This window comes from Pyrus communis, chromosome 15 (assembly GCF_963583255.1).
Source record: "Pyrus communis chromosome 15, drPyrComm1.1, whole genome shotgun sequence".
Lineage (NCBI taxonomy): Eukaryota > Viridiplantae > Streptophyta > Magnoliopsida > Rosales > Rosaceae > Pyrus > Pyrus communis.
The window spans coordinates 23,140,865-23,158,920 of record NC_084817.1 but is presented as its reverse complement, the minus strand read 5'-3'; the positions used below and the strand labels follow the sequence as shown (position 1 = coordinate 23,158,920).

The following is an 18,056-nucleotide window of genomic DNA, read 5'->3' as shown; positions in this document are numbered from 1 at the left end:
TTTTATTAATGTAACGTAAATGTCATAAAAATTAAGATCGTGGGTATTATCCAGTATTATTTAGAATTATATTAGTTGTTTTTGATCTATTCCTCCTTTCATGATCATGTACATTTGTGTGCGGCCCGATCGATATAAATCCAATATGCATTTCTTTATAAATGAGACCAAACATACATGCATATCCTTATGGAAGAGAAGGAGACAACGTCAATAAATTTGTATATCAATTTTTTTTTTTTAAATTGTAAAGAAATTCGACTAAAAAAAAATTGTAAAGAAATTTCGGTTGAAATTGAATTTTGAATCATAACCACTAAGGGCCCGTTTGTTTGATAGGATTAAGGAGGACTGGACTGGACTGGACTATAGTCCCTTGTTTGGTCTGCTGCAGGATTTGGTTTAATGAGATTAGGTGGGATTCGCTCGGATTAAACACCTCCTTAAGATGAGGGAGAAAGTGGTGAAAAAGAATGGTGATGAGGGAGAAAGTAAAAAGAGAGACACAGAGGCAGTTGGACGGGAAGGAGGAAAAAATGGAGAGCATTCTAGAGAGAAAGGGTGCTCTAGAAAGGTAAAAGAAAAAAGAAAAAGAAAAAAATGTAAAAGATAGAATTAAATATTATTATTTTTATTATTTTAGTTCTTAATCCGATATTACACCAAACGCTTCACTAAGTTAGTCCAGCTTAGTCTAGTCTAAGCCAGTCCAGCTTAATCCCTAAAGTTAGTTCAGTCCGATTTAGTCCGGTGCAACAAACGCACCCTAAAGATTTATAGTTAATTGGTAAAATCAAGTAGTTTAGTATTAAAGTTTTTATAGTACACGTGGCATGTGAATTGTAAAACAATGTTGAATAAAAAATCTATAGGCTATAGATGTTCAGTCTAACAGATAGGAGTTTGAGGCACCTGAATTGAAAGCTCCCTTTTATTGATAAGTAGTTAGATTAAAACTAAAAATAAAGGATAGTGATATTTGTAGACCGATTTTTACCTTACACACTTTTGTTAATTTTTTGTCATTGTTATTTTTCAATTTATTCGATCCGACAGTCGAGGATTGAGGGGTGTGTGATAGTGTGAGAAGTAAAAATGAATGATATTTGAGACTATTGTCACGATTTACCATTTGGCCACTGACTTTACAAATCTCTTAATTTTCCATCATAATACTCATGGCTTCTCGCTAAGAGGCAGAGGGTTCGTGGTTTTAATTTAAGAAAATTGTCAAAAACGATCCAAATGGAAAATTGAGATTGTAAAGTCCAAATTCAATTTATTAATTTTGCATAACAATGTCCAATTTTCAAATCACTATGTACTTTCTAGTCACTTTTTACAGAATTAAGAAATATGATGAGAGTGGCGGCAAAACCGTCATTGGACATTAACCTCTCGAGTTACAAGTTGCCCACAAAAACATACTACAAGCAAAAAAACTAAAAGATATAATATTTCCTGCGGCTATAGTTACAAGCTGATAGGTATTTACTATTTCCCTTACTGTTACTATACAATTGTAAATCAAAATTTCACCAAAACCTATGTACGTACGATCTTGAAACTAATAAAAACGTAAGATATGTAGGAATCTTCCAAGGACTTAAACCCCATCAAGTGCTTCACTCTCTGTTAAACCTGTTGTGGGCAAAAACATCACTGATGCTACTTCAATCGCAAAATACAGTTATCGAATACAAGATAAATATAATTGCAGCTTAGTTACAACTTACGAGAGAGAGAGAGAGAGAGAGAGAGAGAGAGAGAGAGAGAGAGAGAGAGAGAGAAGAACGAAACACATAAAAGAAACGAACCCGTGATAAGATAGAACGGAACAATGCATGAAAGTATAGCTTCAACAAAGATTTGAGTTCTCATTAGATTCATTTCCACATAAAACTTCCAAATTCATGATGATTTCGAATCCAACTTCTCGAGTCAATCTGTTCTTCCAGAGTAGCTGGTTCAATTCAAATAATAACGTTTGCTTATACCGTTGTCTACGTCTTCATTTGCGCTATTTACAATGTCAAGCCTCAAACCATATAGTTTGGTAAACATAATAACACCACAAGAAGTTACACCTTTATCAAACAGAAAGAAACACGTATGATCCTACACTAGCCGGCTTAATTCCTAACTCGGATTTTTGAGCTCCTAGTATAGCTTTAAATTTGTCTATGACTTGAATGAACTCATGGATTGGAGGGTCTTCCATGAACATGCTTCTCACTCTTTAGTGTTGGAAATTATATATTATAATTAATATTATAATTTTTAATTTTTGTATGAATGAAAAATAAGAGTCATGTGTCATAGTTGAATTCAAATTCATAAGTTGTATTTGTTTGTTGGAACTTTAGGCAACAGTCATAATGTTTCAAAAATGGTGACTTGAGTTCTATATGAACTCAAGCATCCCACCTGTCTAAAAAAATTAAGAAAAGAGTTTTCTCAAATGTCTTAGTAAAAATCTAAATCGTTGAGAGTACATAATATATGAAGTTCGCCAGAGTCCGAAGATTGAAGTGCTTTGACTTTGGATTATAGATTGTTGAATCCTGGGAGACGGACGCCTACCGGACTACAAGCACAGGAGTAGGGGCGAAATTCTGTCTTTAGGACGTTGCATTTATGCAAGCCTCAATCTCCAAGTTTGTCAGTTTTTCTAACTTTCTCTCTAGTTGTTTATATTAATCTCATACATAAATTGATGTTGTGAATTTCTTTATGATTATTATTAATGGAATTCTTGTGTTATTTTCATGTTTTCTAATATTGCTCCAACAATCTAAAGACAGAAACTTTTTCTCTTGCATTGTTAGAGAATATGAGTCTAAGTAATAGAAGTTAAAATCAATAACATTGAATGTAGCCCTAAACGCTAAAAAGAAGAAACTATGATCTTTCTTTGAAAGAATTGTGGGGCTGAGTTTTATATGCATATTGATGTATATTAGTAGAATAATGTTTGTAAGTTGCCATACTAGTGTTAGTTGCATCATATGTTTTTGAACTTCTTATTTATATACACTGGAAGATGTCCTTCGCTTTTCATGGTAGTTATTTATGTGTTTTCATTGTTTGCATATGTATGTTATGGCCTACATGAGTATATGTATATCTCCAAGTCCTAGCTATTGTCAATAAAATGAATCTGCCATGCATATGAGATTTTTCGGTAACTTCTTGTCCGAACTAGGCTTCGGTTCAGGTATGAAAAATGTTCCCCTCCTTGAGTTGTACATTTCTACAAAATTTGGTGAATTTTAGTGTTGGTCGGAATTTGGGGTTTCCGTTCGCCGAAAACTGCCACCCGCGACGGTGTGTGCGGTGGCCAGTGAGCCGACGCTGCCTTTTTAAGTTAAATTCGATGTCCTGATTTCAAATTTGATAACCGTTTGATATAGTTTGATGGTTTGAACCTAGCGTGGAAGCCAAATGTTGATAGCAACCTAATTCTAGCAATTGGTGGAGATCCGACTGTTGGATCATTCCAAAATTTTAGAATATTGTTCGATAAGATAAATGAGACCCTTGGGAAGTTACAGATCATAAATCCATGGGCGGATGTTCCAGATTGACTTGTATAGGGTTGTGGACCCCACCTTGGACAGAGACCTGACTTTTGGTCAATATGCTACAAATTGATCTTAAATATTAAAATCAGTATTACTAGAGATTGTAGGGCTTAGTAGGCCTATATTGGTTAGTGAGTTATCCCATATAATAAATACATCGGTTTACGTGTATGGGACATCATGTTGTGATATATATGTGTTTCTTTATCTTCTTAATAATGTGAATGATAAGTACGATAAATGTTATGACAATGTGATCCTAGAATCCTATTAGAAGTATTATGTAGAACTTATATGCTTGGGTGACATATTAGTTGGTGGCCAAGAGAAGTTGATGGTGTAGGTGACTACATTGTAACTCATAGGGGTTGAGGTATGCGTAGGTTGTGTGTTGAATTTACTGCACCATGTAGTAGCGGTACATGGATGGTCCTGCTTGGTATATCCGCGATGGGGGACCATACGCATACTAGGGGTGAAGAGGATTAGTTGTACTTGGTACATTTCGATATATATAGGCGATCAGATTTTGGTTGGATTCCGTTGAGTGTTTTGGAATTCTTGCTCAATTCCATAAAGTTAGTCCGACCCTAGATTAGAGTGAGTAGGAATTGCTCACAGTAAACGTTATGTTTATAAATTAGAATTATCATGTTATTACTTGAAATCCAAGTAGGGAATTATGTAGAATTCCTTTATTAAATTTCGTGTATTGAAATGCGATCTTACTGATTGATTAATGTAGTTAAATGTTATTATAATGCATCTTTTATTCTTAGGACTGATTAATTGGAGTGATTGTGGAATGATGTTGGATGTGATTGTTATTATTATGATTAGACTCGTTGACCAATGCGGTTAGAGAATAATATTATGTTTTGTTGATTGTTTCTTGAGATGTGTTGTATATTATAAATTGCGGTATTATGTAAAGTATAGTGATTTATATGATAGATAAACTGGAAATCTTGATTGTCATGTGGGTTTGTTATGTAGCCCTAAATCTAGTAAGTTCATGCTTATTAAGAATAATTGATTGAGGAATGTTATGCTTTTCCGCTTAAACGTATTGTGATAAACGTCGGAGTGTAGTGAATGGTGAACTACAAATGACTTGATCCTTATTTAGGGTACGTAGGCAGTCTATCGAGGAGGTTAGATGCAGCCATAAAGTATACGAAAATTACTAAGCAATTTGAATCTTGATTTATGCTTTGTACATATCCTGGAGGCGGGGTCTATTAGATATACGGATACTTGGTGACGTCACATGTCAATCCTGGGCGTATGTCAAGGTCAGGGCGTGATAAAGTACATAAGTGGAAATACATGCAGTCACATAAGGAAATCAATCCTCAATTAGAGGTGTACTGGATAATCTGGATATGAAGCATATTGACTTCATATGTTGTGATGGTTTGTCGAATAGGACTTAGTAATTAAGTCCTAATATAATTTTGAGGGCTTGACATTTCAAACAATGTCAAACAACTACTCTCGTATGAAATATAATTTCATAAGATGGATTGTGCACACCATTAATGATAGTCAACCTAGTGGTGAATCCAATTATTAAAGGTTAGACTAGAGAGTAAGTTGATCATCGAGGGGAATGAGGCTAAAACCAACATAACTAATGAATCAGTCAGGCGGAAACCTAACTTAGTTGATTGGAGATCCCATGGTCTAAGTTCAATAGGCAAACTGGTTGGGCATAATTCAAAGAAGTTAACACATTATATACCTCATTCCTATAGTGGAAGCAGTGTGTTGTTTGCAGAAGTTTTAGGATGTATATTTATACATAATGACAGTAATATCTTATAAATAAGAGGTATGTTGCAGATTATTCTTAATCAGTGGTCACTTATGTGAGAGTAGAAGTGAGTCACTTCTATGAGTATGAGGTGGTTAAATTCTCTAAAGCACTCATGAATCCGAGATTTGTTCAAGACCAAAATGAACACAACCGTATGAACCGAAATATATTAGGATTAGTGATGTGTGTTGCTTATTGTCTCGATTTACTGCTGCGATGAACAGTTCAAGATTTCATATCCACTGCATCACCAAGTAAATCCGATAAGTATTTACTAGGGCAGGTTCAAATCCAAAAGACACATCTCCCAATGCATCTCTTGTTCTCCTGTACTCTCAAATTCTTCCTAATTTTTCAATCATGTGAGGGATTGTTGAAAATTATATATTATAATTAATATTATAATATTTAATTTTTGTATGAATGAAAAGTAAAAGTCATGTATCATAGTTGAATTCAAATTCATGGGTTGTATCTGTTCGTTGGAACTTTAGGCAACAGTCATGATGTTTCAAAAATAGCGGCTTGAGTTCTATATAAACTCAAGCATCCCACCTGTCTAAAAAAATTAAGAGAAGAGTTTTCTCCAATGTCTTAGTAAAAATCTAAGTCGCTGTTTTAAGAGTATGAAATATATGAAGTTCACCAAAGTCCGAAGATTGAAGTGCTTTAACTTCGGATTATAAATTGTTGAATCCTGGGAGACGGACGCCTACCGAACTACAAGCACAAGAGTAGGGACGAAATTCTGTCTTTAGGACATTGCATTTATGCAGGCTTCAATCCCCAAGTTTGTCAATTTTTCTAACTTTCTCTCTAGTTGTTTATATTAATCTCATACATAAATTGATGTTGTGAAATTCTTTATGATTATTATTAATGGAATTCTTGTGTTATTTTCATATTTTCTAATATTGCTACAACACTTACATCCTTCAAGCCAATGTACAAACTATAGAATCGCAAATTTTTAGATTACCTGAGCATGTCTCCGCTTTGTAATTTTGGGCCGCTCAAAGCTGGTGATATGCTGAACGTGCTACTGTTGCCATTGCCATAACTTGAAGGATGACCAAAGGGCATCGGCCTATCTGGAATCCGTGGCACCTCAATATCTCCCTCCAACATTTTCAGGGCATCCAAAATGGTAGGCCGTAAAGCCACCATTACATGAGCACACAAAATGCCGACCAGCAAATATCTCTCCATTATGCTCTTTGGATTCGAATTCGCGTTGTCCCCATCTTTCACCAATGAAAAGTCTAAAGCCTGCTCGGCTTTTCCAGATTTCACCAATGACCAAGCCCAATCTGTGATCAAAAAAGCACGAGGGGATCCCAAAGACAAATCAAGAGCTTTCCTCCCACACATGATCTCCAAAATAACCACTCCAAAGCTATAAACATCGCTCTTCTCAGTCAGCTGTCCATAAAGAGCGTATTCGGGGGCTAAGTACCCGTGAGTCCCTGCCACTCTAGTAGTGAGATGGGACTGGCCTTCCATGCTCTGTTTTGCAAGCCCAAAGTCCGCCACCCTCGCTTTCATATCTGCATCTAGTAGTATGTTTGTTGCCTTAATATCTCTGTGATATATTGCAGGCTTCACTCCATAGTGCAGATAAGCTAAACCCTTGGCCACATCCAATATTATGCTCTTTCTTTGAGGCCAAGTCAAGGGTCTCCTTTCAGTTCCGCTCGGATTACTTGGCTGAGAAGTAAAGAGATGGTCATCTAGATTCCCATTCGGCATGTAATCGTAGACAAGGTACCTGTGACTTCCTTGCTCCTCATAATTGTCTTCCCCCTCGACCACACAACACCCTCTAAGCGGGACAAGATTTCGGTGCTTCAAATTGCTAATAATCTCAACCTCATTGCAAAACTCAGCATCCCCTTGCATATCAGAATCTATAACTTTCTTAACAGCAACCGTAGTCCCATCCTGCAACACACCCTTGTAAACAACACCAAACCCACCTCGACCGATAAAATTCTTCTGCGAAAAGTTATTAGTTGCCTTCTCAAGGTCCTGAATTTTAAACCAAATTGAACCAGTGTTCGGTCTCACTCTAGTCCTAGAATCTAGTTCTTCCAAGTCGAAACCGGATTCCATCCCTTTGTTCTTCCACCTCCTATCGTACCAAAAGTACAATCCCAACAAACTACACATAACAAACGCCGCAACTCCACCGCCAGTGAGGCCGAAAACAAGAGCGGTATTGCTCTTTTTCGACGAAGCATTCGAATCAAACGACAACCCAAATATACAGTTCACAGCACCATTACTCTCAGGGCCGAACTCGTTGACAATACCAGCAGCATAAAGAATAGTAAAGTACCAACAGTCCCGAGTGTGAGAAGAGTTACCATCAACGCCAAGCAGCATCTTCTGAGTGGCAAAGCCGGCGTAGACGCAGGCCCCGCAGGAGGATTGATCGGTGAGGTCAGGGCGGCAGGCGGAGTCGAGGACGGTGGAGTTGCCGAGCTTGGAGACCCAATCACTGGTGGACTCAATGTTGGCGCAGATGTTGGGGGTGATGACAAACTGGAGGGGGTCCCAGCAGTAGTTGACAAGATTGGGAGGGAGGGAGAGGGAGGAGAGCTTGGACTGGTAGTTTTGGAGGCAGGAAATGGAGGTGGGGAGGTTGGGGAGGTTGAAGAGGGAGGTTTCTTTGAGGCGTTGGGCGAGGGAGATTCCGTAGACGGACAAAAGGGTTTGGCAGCAGGTGGTATTGGCGGGGTCCTCTGACTCCATTTGTGGGGTTTTGGGAGGAGGTTGGAAGTTTTTGCAGGTGGAGGAGTTGAAGGGGATTCTTAGGACATAGCTCAGATCCAAGGGACATGTTGCCGTTGTTGTTACGTTGGTTGTGGGAGGAGCTGGTGTTTCTGCTGCGGTTGATGGAGATAAGGTTGAGAGAGAAAGTAGAGAGAGAAACAACCAAAACCCAAATGCAAGTTTCATCATCTCTTCTCAATGTCTGCTCTAAATTTCTAAACTTTCTAATAAATTCCTAAACTTTAGGTTGTGGGCTGTGATTGTTTTGGAAAAGATAAGCTGCTGTGTATATACTTCTAGAGAGAGAGAGAAAAGTTTCTAGAGAGAGAGAGAAAGGAAGTGACTTGCTTAGATGGGATTTGGTTTGATGAGTCAAACCTCCTCTGCTTAATTTCTTGCTTAGATGGGATTTGGTTTGATGAGTCAAACCTCCTCTGCTTATTTTCTGCTGGCTGCTGGGTTTGGTAGGCGTCAGTGTCACGGTAGCGTGACTGTCAAAAGGCGCGTGACCAATACAAAATGAGATTAGACTTAAATTTATGTTAGATTTGGTAATTAATTACTAATTATTTAATTTAAACACTGTTGCGGCGGCGGTATCACTAGATTTTGTTTTGTTTTACGTAGCTTTGTTTTTGTTTGCGGGCCTCCTCTGTTTTATGTCACTTTCCAATGTACCAGGAGGATCCTGCCGAATCCGAGGAGCATAGGATTCTCCAATCATATTTGTTTATTATATTTCGTGTAATTAGAAATCATTGTAAATTTTTTAATTTAAGATTGAATATAAACAATACCTGACAAAAACTAGCTGCATGATATACGATGAATAAATATAATTGTAGGATCCTGGAATCCTCACAAAGAGGATCCAACGAGGATCCCCTCTCTCCAATGTATATGTTATTTTATTTTTTTAATTCAAGTATTCTAATTATTTATTTATTTTTAAATATAAACAGGTATTTATTCATATGATATAAAACAATTAGACCTCTGCCTAATATCCTAGGCACTAGGCTCTAATTTACCGCCGAATTATCGCCTAACGTCTTTTGAAACCTTAGTTCATAGACCTATGAAATTTTATATATTACACATGATAAAGGATATATTAATAGATGATTGGTCTCTAAACTTTAGAGAGGGTAGGGTGATGAAAGTACATAAAACAGTTAGGTTTACTCGGAAACAACCTAAAAATAGATACATTTTAGTGTAAAATTAAATAATTAAAAACGACATGACTTCATGCATGTCACAACAACAAACACACTTTCCCCTCATCTCACCCAAAAAACAACACTAATATTTTGCCTCACAAAAGCTCCTAAGGAAACGCTTCTTCATCTTTGGATCCCCAGCCATCCTCTTCCGGTATCGATCGATCGACATCCCTCCTCCGCCCTCCTCCTCCTTCTCTCCTCCCCCTCCCCTTTATGGGGGATCGTCCACGTTCAGCGTCGACGTCGGATCTCTACAACATGCTCGGAATATCGAATATTTGCAAAGGATACAAATCCTTTGTTATGAAATTGGCCCCCAACAATAAGAACGGAGAATCCAAGTTTACAGACAATCATGAAATCACCAAGGTAACATATGCTCTCATCAAAACCATAATCCCTAATCATTAATCATGCAACTAACACGTGATTTATCGATGCGTAATTACGTTTTGTTAAATTTAATAACATGTTTTCCGTGATTTATGTATCAAAATTTACATGTATCATGATCTTGGAAATTTTTCTAGCTTGTTCCTGATGTAATTTTATGCTTGATCTGCATAACGATTGAAACCGAGGAGCAGGAGGACGAAAATTTTACGATTAGTTATCCCACGACACCGGTAGGCAGTTTCGAACGAAGTGTTGATGATAACTTCCTCTCCCGCCGAAGTCTTTCAAGAACAACGAGTAGAAGATCTAAGACACCTACACCGATGAGCTTCTCAAGATGTGCAAGCCGGAGCACCTCTCCGACATCCTCGTCATTATCGAGAATTATGAGTCGACGAAATGCCTCTGAGACCGAAATCTCTGCCTCTATTTCGAGAAATAGGGGTCGAAGGAGCACTTCAGAGATTGACATTCCTTCCCTTACATCAAGAAATATGAGCCGGGGGCACCCATCTGAGACTGAAATACCTTTACCATCACCCACCGCCACTTCAGCACCCGCCACTCCATCACCGGTCTCTCCATCACCAACCTCTCAATCATCAAACGCCAGTAAATCAGGCACGTCAGATCAACCGGAGTCTTTATCAAGAAGCGTGAGCAGGAGGAGCACAACCCCCATTGTGTTCTCTCGAACAACTGCAAGAAAGAAACCTCTTCCGATCGAGAAGAAGCTGGCATTCACACTTGAAGAGTTGTGTCACGGATGTGTAAAAAAGATCAAGATCACAAGAGATGTAATCAACAATGCCGGGTTTGTTACTAACGTTGCTGGCAAACTCTTACATAATTAAGCAGTCTGTGTGTATATATATGTATATAATGATGTGTGTGATGATATATCTACAGAATTATTGTCCAAGAAGAGGAAACACTGAAAATAAACGTGCAGCCTGGATGGAGGAAAGGAACGAAGATTACATTTGAAGCGAAAGGCGATGAGAAACCAGGGTACCTCCCAGCCGACATAGTTTTCTTGATAGATGAAAAGAGGCACAATCTGTTTAAAAGATCAGGCCGCGACGATTTGGAAATCGCTGTTGAGATCCCTCTGGCAGATGCACTGGGAGGCTGCTCATTTCCAGTTCCTCTGCTAGGTGGAGACAAAATGAGACTTTCATTAGACGACATAGTAAATCATGGCTATGAAAAAGTCATTCCAGGACAAGGAATGCCAAAGCTTAAAGAGCCAACAAAGAGAGGCGACCTCCTGATCACATGTCTCGTAAATTTTCCAACACAGTTGAGTGACGAGAACCTAGCAGAAGCAGTTCAAATTCTACAAGATTGTTCTTATGATTAACAGTTCAAATATCTCTCCATCACTTCTGAATTACGAGCAGAGGAACCAATCAGCATTGGGACGAAAAGAAAAATACTTACACTAGTATCTAGCCATGTACAAAGCTTGTGGAACTATGAATATACATATAAATTCCTCTGAGAATTTTGCAACAGATAGTGTGTAATGTATTTGTGTCAAACTTAGCAATCTTTCTAATCCTTTGCTTATGTTTTCCAATATTGCGGTTAAGCTTGCAACTAATTATCTTTCATATAGAAATTCTACACGCTAAATCCTAAACTCCACATGCTTTACCCTAATCTGCCAACTAAATTCAAATGTTATATGCATATACGCACAATTAGTACATCGATATGTATATGGCAAGGTAACATAATTCAAATCAGCATTTAACATATAGTTAGATACAGATTAAGAATACTATATATAAATAACGGGCGTGTTTGATGGCCATGAAGAGTGAAAACTTCAAATTTGTATGAATCTGGCACAAAAGATGAAGTAAATGTGTTCAAAACGAAAACAACCTAGATTAGAGTGCCAATCACGGTAAACGTAACCAACCATTTGCACAAAATACCACAAATTAAACTTAATGCTATTTATTCCCTTTGGATGGAGAGCGCCAAAAGGATTGTCATTTTCCCTATTACTTATCACATTGTGTTTTGTTTTGGTAAACAACCACAAAACTCAAGCACAAATAAAAATTGGGTTTCAAATTTGTAATGTAGGGTTTATTGCACCTCAAGAGCTTGAGCTTTTCGATGGTGGGCGTTGCCCAGCAAGAAAAGGTACTTCTACCACTGTTCCAGTAATGGCATCTCCAACAATTACGGTGTCTCCCTCCGAAACAGATTGTCTCTTGATATAGCCTAAACCAATATATCCAGATTCCTTTTTTCCAGACGTGCAACTTGTCAGCTTTCCAACCTGTGAAAATTTCAAAAGCTGTTATGATGCAACCATGAAACTTGTGTTTCATTTTCTGCCCGCAACCAGTGACATGAAGCTTCTATTTCCCAATGTTTTAACAATACATTAAGAGTTAAACAACTACTACCTTTTTCCCTCCAACTGTAAGAATGCTGCCAACCTCTGCCGGCGCTGCTAGACGAATCCCCCAAAGTCGTTGCTTGACTCCATCATATGTTATGAGTCTAGCTATAGTCTCTTGTCCTTTGTAGCACCCTGCAAAAAGATAGAATTAAACCAGCTATTTTATTCGACAAAAAAAAAAAAAAAAAAAAAACCAGCTATTTTTTCATTTTTCTGTAAGATGTATACCAGTAAAGAGTATGATACCTTTGTTTAAAGAGATTGAATTCCAGAGACCAGCCTCCAAGACATTATATTCATTGGTAAGCTCCTTCTGAGGTGCTGGCCTTCCTGCAAAAGTTAGCAGGGGCCAATGATCATGTGGGAAATCACAGAAAACTGAACTATAAAAGATTATACTCACTACTATTATCAAGAAACCTTTGATTACATACTTCTACATCTAATCAGCTATAGCATTCCATAACAATTACTTTATTTGTTATTAAAACATGAGGAATAAAATAAGAAATTTTCTTTTCCATGTTAACACCAAAAGCATGTTTTAGTCCACTGTGACACTGTATACGAAATTACTGATGTGAACTCTGCGAATTTCAAATTTCAGTTGTTTCAAACAGCAACAAGAAAATGAAAAATGTTCTGCCGATGAAATTTAAATATTAGGTGACTTTGTACACACTAACTTGTCAAAGTTAATCAAATTGGCAACTAAGTATTCAAAATAGATAATAGTCAAAATATGATAATCAGTATATATATTGACGAAATTAGTGGACAGAGTGAGGAAGAACTTTCTCCGTTTGGTTGAGATGTGACCAATTTTTACATGAATTGGTGATGTGGGTCTAACTCTGATGACATTTAATTTGTTGACTTTTTAAACTAATGTTGTGAAAGTGGAGAGTTGCATTACTTTGAACTTTGAAGTGACTGCTTAGCGGCGAGGAGGATGTTCTTCCTCACTAGTACTTTGTAGCCAAGCATTTTTCATGTAAAAAGGGGTAAAAGTACCAACATCTAAATCAAGAATTCCCTACCTTGGAAAATTCTTAGTTTTTCCCATGCATTAGAGCCCATCGGGATAGCACCCTGTGACAGAATAGTTTTCCATACTGATTCAGCGGTAGTTGGTGACATCAAAAATGAAAAACCTTTTTCAGAAATGACATTGCCCACTCCCACAGTTATAGGCATCCCGTCAACCTGCAAAGTAATCAGATGTCTAAATAAGCTCTCTTGAAAAGAATAAATTGACTTTCAACTCTCATGTTGTTCCAAAAAATGATGAAATCAGAACTAACGCTTACACTAAAATGCTGATGTGTGCCATATGGTTGTTCAACAAGGTCACCTAGGTTTAACTCCTTCATCAGCTGTTCTCGTTGAAAAGAAAACCAATAACATCATTAAGCTTCAGGATACTAAAAAGCAATGTCAAAGGCCAAAATAATATTGCCACATAGAAGAAGAGTTAAGAGGCCTTACTTGGTTGCTTTTAGGTCCGACCAAAACAAAGAAGCAAGTTTGCTTAGTGATGTCTTGAATCTCTACCTTGTCATTAAAGAATATGTACCTATTGATAACAAAGAACAGTGATGACATTTATTACATGGGACTTATTCAAAATAAAATGTATATCAACTGAAAATCTTCCCGATCATCCCTAACTTGTACCAGCATAGAAAATTGTCCACCCCCCCTATCTCCAAATCATCTAGTATCTATGAAAGAAATATTTTAACTGAAAATTTTCAAGCCAAGTGTAATTGGAGCATTTTTAAGAGTGTAAAAGCTAATGTGAGTTCTATTGAAAGCTTTCTTTTTAAAGTTCTCTTCTTTTGAAAAATTGTAGTTACATTAGTAACTTCGTAGTGCTGTGGTATGCAACAAGACACCGTCTATAAAATTTCCAAAAACAACACTAGCAACTTAAAAGAAGACGCACATACTTTTGCAGCATTTCAGAGATACTTCTGGAAGTCACAGGTGAAACGACTAACATTACTGCATTTTTCTGGGAGCACAAAAAATCATATATAAATAACAGCCTTGATGACAAAAATATTAAGATTAATTAAAATTCGGGGAAACCAAACAATTAAAAAAACAAAAAAGATTACCATGATCCATGCATGTGCAATATCTATTGTCCGGGCTGTTGGTGTAACAAAAACAGTGTCGCATCCCTATGGATTTCAAGCAGAAATCCTATTACTCAAGCCTGTATACTGTATAAATACAAAAGTTGCATCAAACAGAAACTTGCGTTCACTGCACAAATGCAACCAACTTCTGATTACATCCCACCAAATATTACCTGTCCTTGATGAAGGCTTTCAAAATTGGCAGTGGTTTGGTTGTGAAGAAACTGGATACGGTCCTCTCCACTAACTTCATGATGAACAGCCAAATTCATATCACAAGGGAAAAACACAGTAAAGCATCCGTCAACACCAAATACTTGGATCACCTCATCGAAGTTAAAAATAAATACATAACAAGTTTAAGTCTCTAACATTTAGCAAAAGACTATGACCTGAATACCAAGGATGACCAGGTGAAAACATAATAACCAAAGACAGCACCTAGAATACTAATGTGCTAGAAAAGACCTTCATCACTGACACTTTAGTAGTGTTTCTTGTATATGCATTGCTCACAAGGATATACCAAAATGAATAAACGGAGGCTCGACTCAACTTGACTTAGCTACACAAGGAGCTTGACTTAGTAACTGGCACGCTGCATGGGCATCTGGTCAAGCAACCTATTGCCCTAGAGCAAGGACCAAGCTATTTCAACAGCTCTACATGAGAGAAACATGTTTGCCTACAAGGACCAAGCTACTCCAAAATAATACGTTAGTACCTATCGGATAAAGATAAACTGGCTTACTTTGGGCATCGGTTCCTTATGCTTTCTGTGAGTATCCTTTCTTCTAAATTTCAACATAAACAATTTTTTTAATTTTTTCTGACTGGATTGCCTGGTTCTTGGTCACGTTTGTTTGGATAGCTGCAGTTATGACCGTCCTTTTTACTGATTTGCATCATGTACTCCGAGGGTTCTCTATTTTGGACTATGGTCTTGTTCATCTGTAACTCTCAGTTTTCTAATAATATAATCACTTATGTGATTAAAACATATTCAATGTGACATCTTGTGATTGTCATTTATCCAATTGGGAAACCTAAGGCCAACCAATTGCTTGGTGACAAAGTAGGGAAGCAAATGTAATGCAATCTCCAATTCCTTGCGAAAAGTGGCCTTATTAGGAAACAGAATATCATGCCTCAAGAAAAATACAAACAGGTAAGTTTCCAATTCAGTTAATATATTTGAGGAAAGTAATAGGAAAGATACCTCTTATCCGTCCAAAATGTGAGAGGTCCACGACCTGAGGCAATATATGCAATTAAGAAAATCAGAATAAAGGTTTCATAAAATTAAGCGATACGCCTAAACCTCGTTTAAACTTAGCATTGATGCTCTAATAAGTACAGACATAAAAAACTCTTCTTCAATTTTGTGAAGAAACTAGCGTACGGTACCTAAAGAAAACTACACACAGGTAAGAACCAATCTTATGTCATCTAGTCTCACTGATTTAAGTCATCCAGTTCGAATTCGCAGCTGTTTACATGGCAAGCCTATGTTGATATACAAGTACACATTTTATTGATATAAATGCACATCCGAAAATGCTGCCTTAAAATCAGATATTTACCAGCTTAAATTGCATTTTGATCCAAAGTTAGACATAATATCGAGTGGAGAATCGGGAAAGGATAGCGTACTAAATGAGAAAAGCACATCAAAAATACAGCGTAATGCAGAAGCTTTTTTCAAGAAATGTAACAAAAAACTCAAACACCATGCCTTTTCTTTTCTGTCATAGGAAAATTCAGCAGACAGTAAATTGAGAACATCAATCTTGTGAACAAACCCGCATTCGGAAACAAAAGTTCTCAGGACAAATTCAGATTGTCGAAAACTCGCTAAACCATCCATAATTAACCTTATAAATCTTGCAATTCAACATCTTTTATCAATTACCAAGTTCTCAAGCATGCAAAAACACAAATATCCAACTCAAAAACTGTGCAAGAACAGAAAAATAACGCGAAAAATACGCACTGCAACGCCATTGTCAGCCGCATCCAATGCTTGGTCATCGTTATCGAAAGTTTCGATAATCCCATCATCAGAAACCTTTGCTCCTGCAGTTGCCACAGTGTCCTGCAATTTCCAACATTTTTCTTCTTACCTAAGTTCTTGTTCCAAATTCCCAACAAAACAAACACAGAAATCCTACCTAGGACTAGGAGGAGGAGGGGGAGCAACTTACGAGGAGGTCGTGGTCGATGGGAGGAGGGGAGAGGTCGAAGGGCAAGGCGGAAGAAACGACGCGGCTCCTGGTCGTTTTGGAAGAGAGTGTGAGCTTCTGCTTCTCCTTCTGGTTGTGTTGATTGTTCTTGGCCTGAGTAGAGAGAAACGCACCGTTCTGGTGGAGATATGAGAAGGAACGCCATGGCCGTGGATTGAGAAGCAGAAAATCACCTCCTGCTGCTGCTGCTGCTGCTATTGGTGTTGCCATTTTTCTTGGATTGGATTCTTTTGCTCGTGGAGGACCCTCACTCGGACAATGCTGGCCATTTTAACGAGAGAATTTTTTATGTGATCCGAACACGGATGCAGGTTATTATACAAATGGTAGAATAACTTTAAAAATAAAATTTCTCACTACTTATATAAAAATACTTGATATACCACTAATGTTCCGATCACAGTTTTATACCCCTTTTAAAAAAAAAAATCCAATGTCATACTTATCTTCGAATTTGTTGCAACCTCATATCTATTTGTCAATTCCACTGATAAATGCAAACATGACTTGAGGCGGGCTCACTTTTTATTAAAAAATTAAAAAATATTAAAAAATAATAATTTACCTTTACAAATAATAAAAATACAAACCCAAACATCCATCTTCCCCGACCTCTTCCCTGCAACCCTTGACCCCTTCCCCACCCACGCCAACATCTCCCACCTAGACCCACCTCCTCCTTCTCTGTCGCCCACCCATCCATCCACCCCACTTTTCATCGTCTCCTCCAACAACCCGACGCACCCAGACGACTCATACGGCTGCTCCACCGCCGTCCCCCATCGACGTCAAACCACCACCATGACTTAATGTTTCTCATGGAACAAAACCCAAGTCTCTACTTGGTGATTTTCAAACCCCAAGCCATCGAATTGAAGATCCCCGTCTCGAACCCGACTTCCCATGACAAAGTTCTCGTTGTGTTCGACAATGGTAAGCCTCAAGATTACCTTAAATTGAACCCTCGTCTCGTGTAGATAGTGTTTTGGCTGAGTGTTGTTGCAGATCGAAGCGAGTGACGGCGTCTCCTCCCCTCTTTGTCAACGGCGTCTGGGTCGGTACATTTCGGGGAGAGGGGTGGGCGGCAGAGAAGGAGGAGGTGAGTTTTGTGGGGGGAGATGTTGGAGTGGTTGGGGAGGGGTCGGGGGTTGCAGGGAAAGGGGATGGGGTCGGGGAAGATGGGTGTTTGGGTTTTTTCTTTTTAAGGGTAAATTATTTTTAATTAATATTTTATTAGTTTTTAATAAAAAGTGGATCCGCCTCAAGCCACGCCAACATTTAAAAGAGGAATTGATAAACAACTGACAGAAGGTATGACATTGCAACAAATTCGAAGATAAGGTATAACATTGAAATTTTTTAAAAAGGGGTATGAAACTATGTGACCCAATAGTTAAAATAGTTTTATGTAATTTAACCTTTTTTTTAACTTGGGCAGTAA

At 37.9% G+C, this 18,056-nt stretch overlaps 3 protein-coding genes across 4 annotated transcripts; 1 reads left to right on the top strand and 2 right to left on the bottom strand.

The window, feature by feature from the left end:
• Positions 1 to 1,425: 1,425 nt before the first annotated feature.
• On the bottom strand, positions 1,426 to 8,491 carry LOC137718422 (probable receptor-like protein kinase At1g11050). Its single transcript, XM_068457970.1, has 2 exons — positions 6,383 to 8,491; positions 1,426 to 1,641 (listed from the first exon to the last, which is right to left on the bottom strand). Exons 1-2 carry the CDS (start codon positions 8,365 to 8,367, stop codon positions 1,626 to 1,628), a joined length of 2,001 nt encoding a protein of 666 aa, XP_068314071.1. The 5' UTR covers positions 8,368 to 8,491; the 3' UTR covers positions 1,426 to 1,625.
• A 947-nt stretch (positions 8,492 to 9,438) lies between these two features.
• LOC137717816 (uncharacterized) lies at positions 9,439 to 11,912 on the top strand. The gene is made up of 2 exons (XM_068457301.1): positions 9,439 to 10,614; positions 10,710 to 11,912. The coding sequence occupies exons 1-2, from the start codon at positions 10,124 to 10,126 to the stop codon at positions 11,161 to 11,163; spliced, it is 945 nt and encodes a 314-aa protein (XP_068313402.1). The 5' UTR covers positions 9,439 to 10,123; the 3' UTR covers positions 11,164 to 11,912.
• LOC137717815 (putative transferase At1g60990, chloroplastic) lies at positions 10,578 to 16,842 on the bottom strand. 2 transcript variants are annotated; one of them, XM_068457300.1, is made up of 13 exons: positions 16,577 to 16,842; positions 16,366 to 16,467; positions 15,592 to 15,625; positions 14,546 to 14,619; positions 14,349 to 14,414; positions 14,178 to 14,242; positions 13,714 to 13,801; positions 13,536 to 13,601; positions 13,266 to 13,431; positions 12,472 to 12,555; positions 12,230 to 12,357; positions 11,913 to 12,099; positions 10,578 to 10,953 (listed from the first exon to the last, which is right to left on the bottom strand). In XM_068457300.1, the coding sequence occupies exons 1-12, from the start codon at positions 16,823 to 16,825 to the stop codon at positions 11,914 to 11,916; spliced, it is 1,308 nt and encodes a 435-aa protein (XP_068313401.1). In that variant the 5' UTR covers positions 16,826 to 16,842; the 3' UTR covers positions 10,578 to 10,953; position 11,913. The 2 variants fall into 2 exon arrangements, with proteins under 2 accessions (XP_068313401.1, XP_068313400.1); XM_068457299.1 differs by having other exon boundaries at positions 10,816 to 10,950.
• Between the last annotated feature and the right edge of the window lie 1,214 nt (positions 16,843 to 18,056).

Bases quoted from the DNA above. Each gene is read 5' to 3' on its own strand.
- LOC137717815 (XM_068457300.1), bottom strand. From the start codon at position 16,825: ATGGCAACACCAATAGCAGCAGCAGCAGCAGCAGGAGGTGATTTTCTG. The intron at 14,415-14,545 runs GTAATATTTGGT...TGAAATCCATAG, and splicing joins AAAGCCTTCATCAAGGACAG to GGATGCGACACTGTTTTTGT. The intron at 14,243-14,348 runs GTAATCTTTTTT...TTGTGCTCCCAG, and splicing joins TTGCACATGCATGGATCATG to AAAAATGCAGTAATGTTAGT.
- LOC137718422 (XM_068457970.1), bottom strand. From the start codon at position 8,367: ATGATGAAACTTGCATTTGGGTTTTGGTTGTTTCTCTCTCTACTTTCT.
- LOC137717816 (XM_068457301.1), top strand. From the start codon at position 10,124: ATGAGCTTCTCAAGATGTGCAAGCCGGAGCACCTCTCCGACATCCTCG. The intron at 10,615-10,709 runs GTTTGTTACTAA...ATATATCTACAG, and splicing joins GATGTAATCAACAATGCCGG to AATTATTGTCCAAGAAGAGG.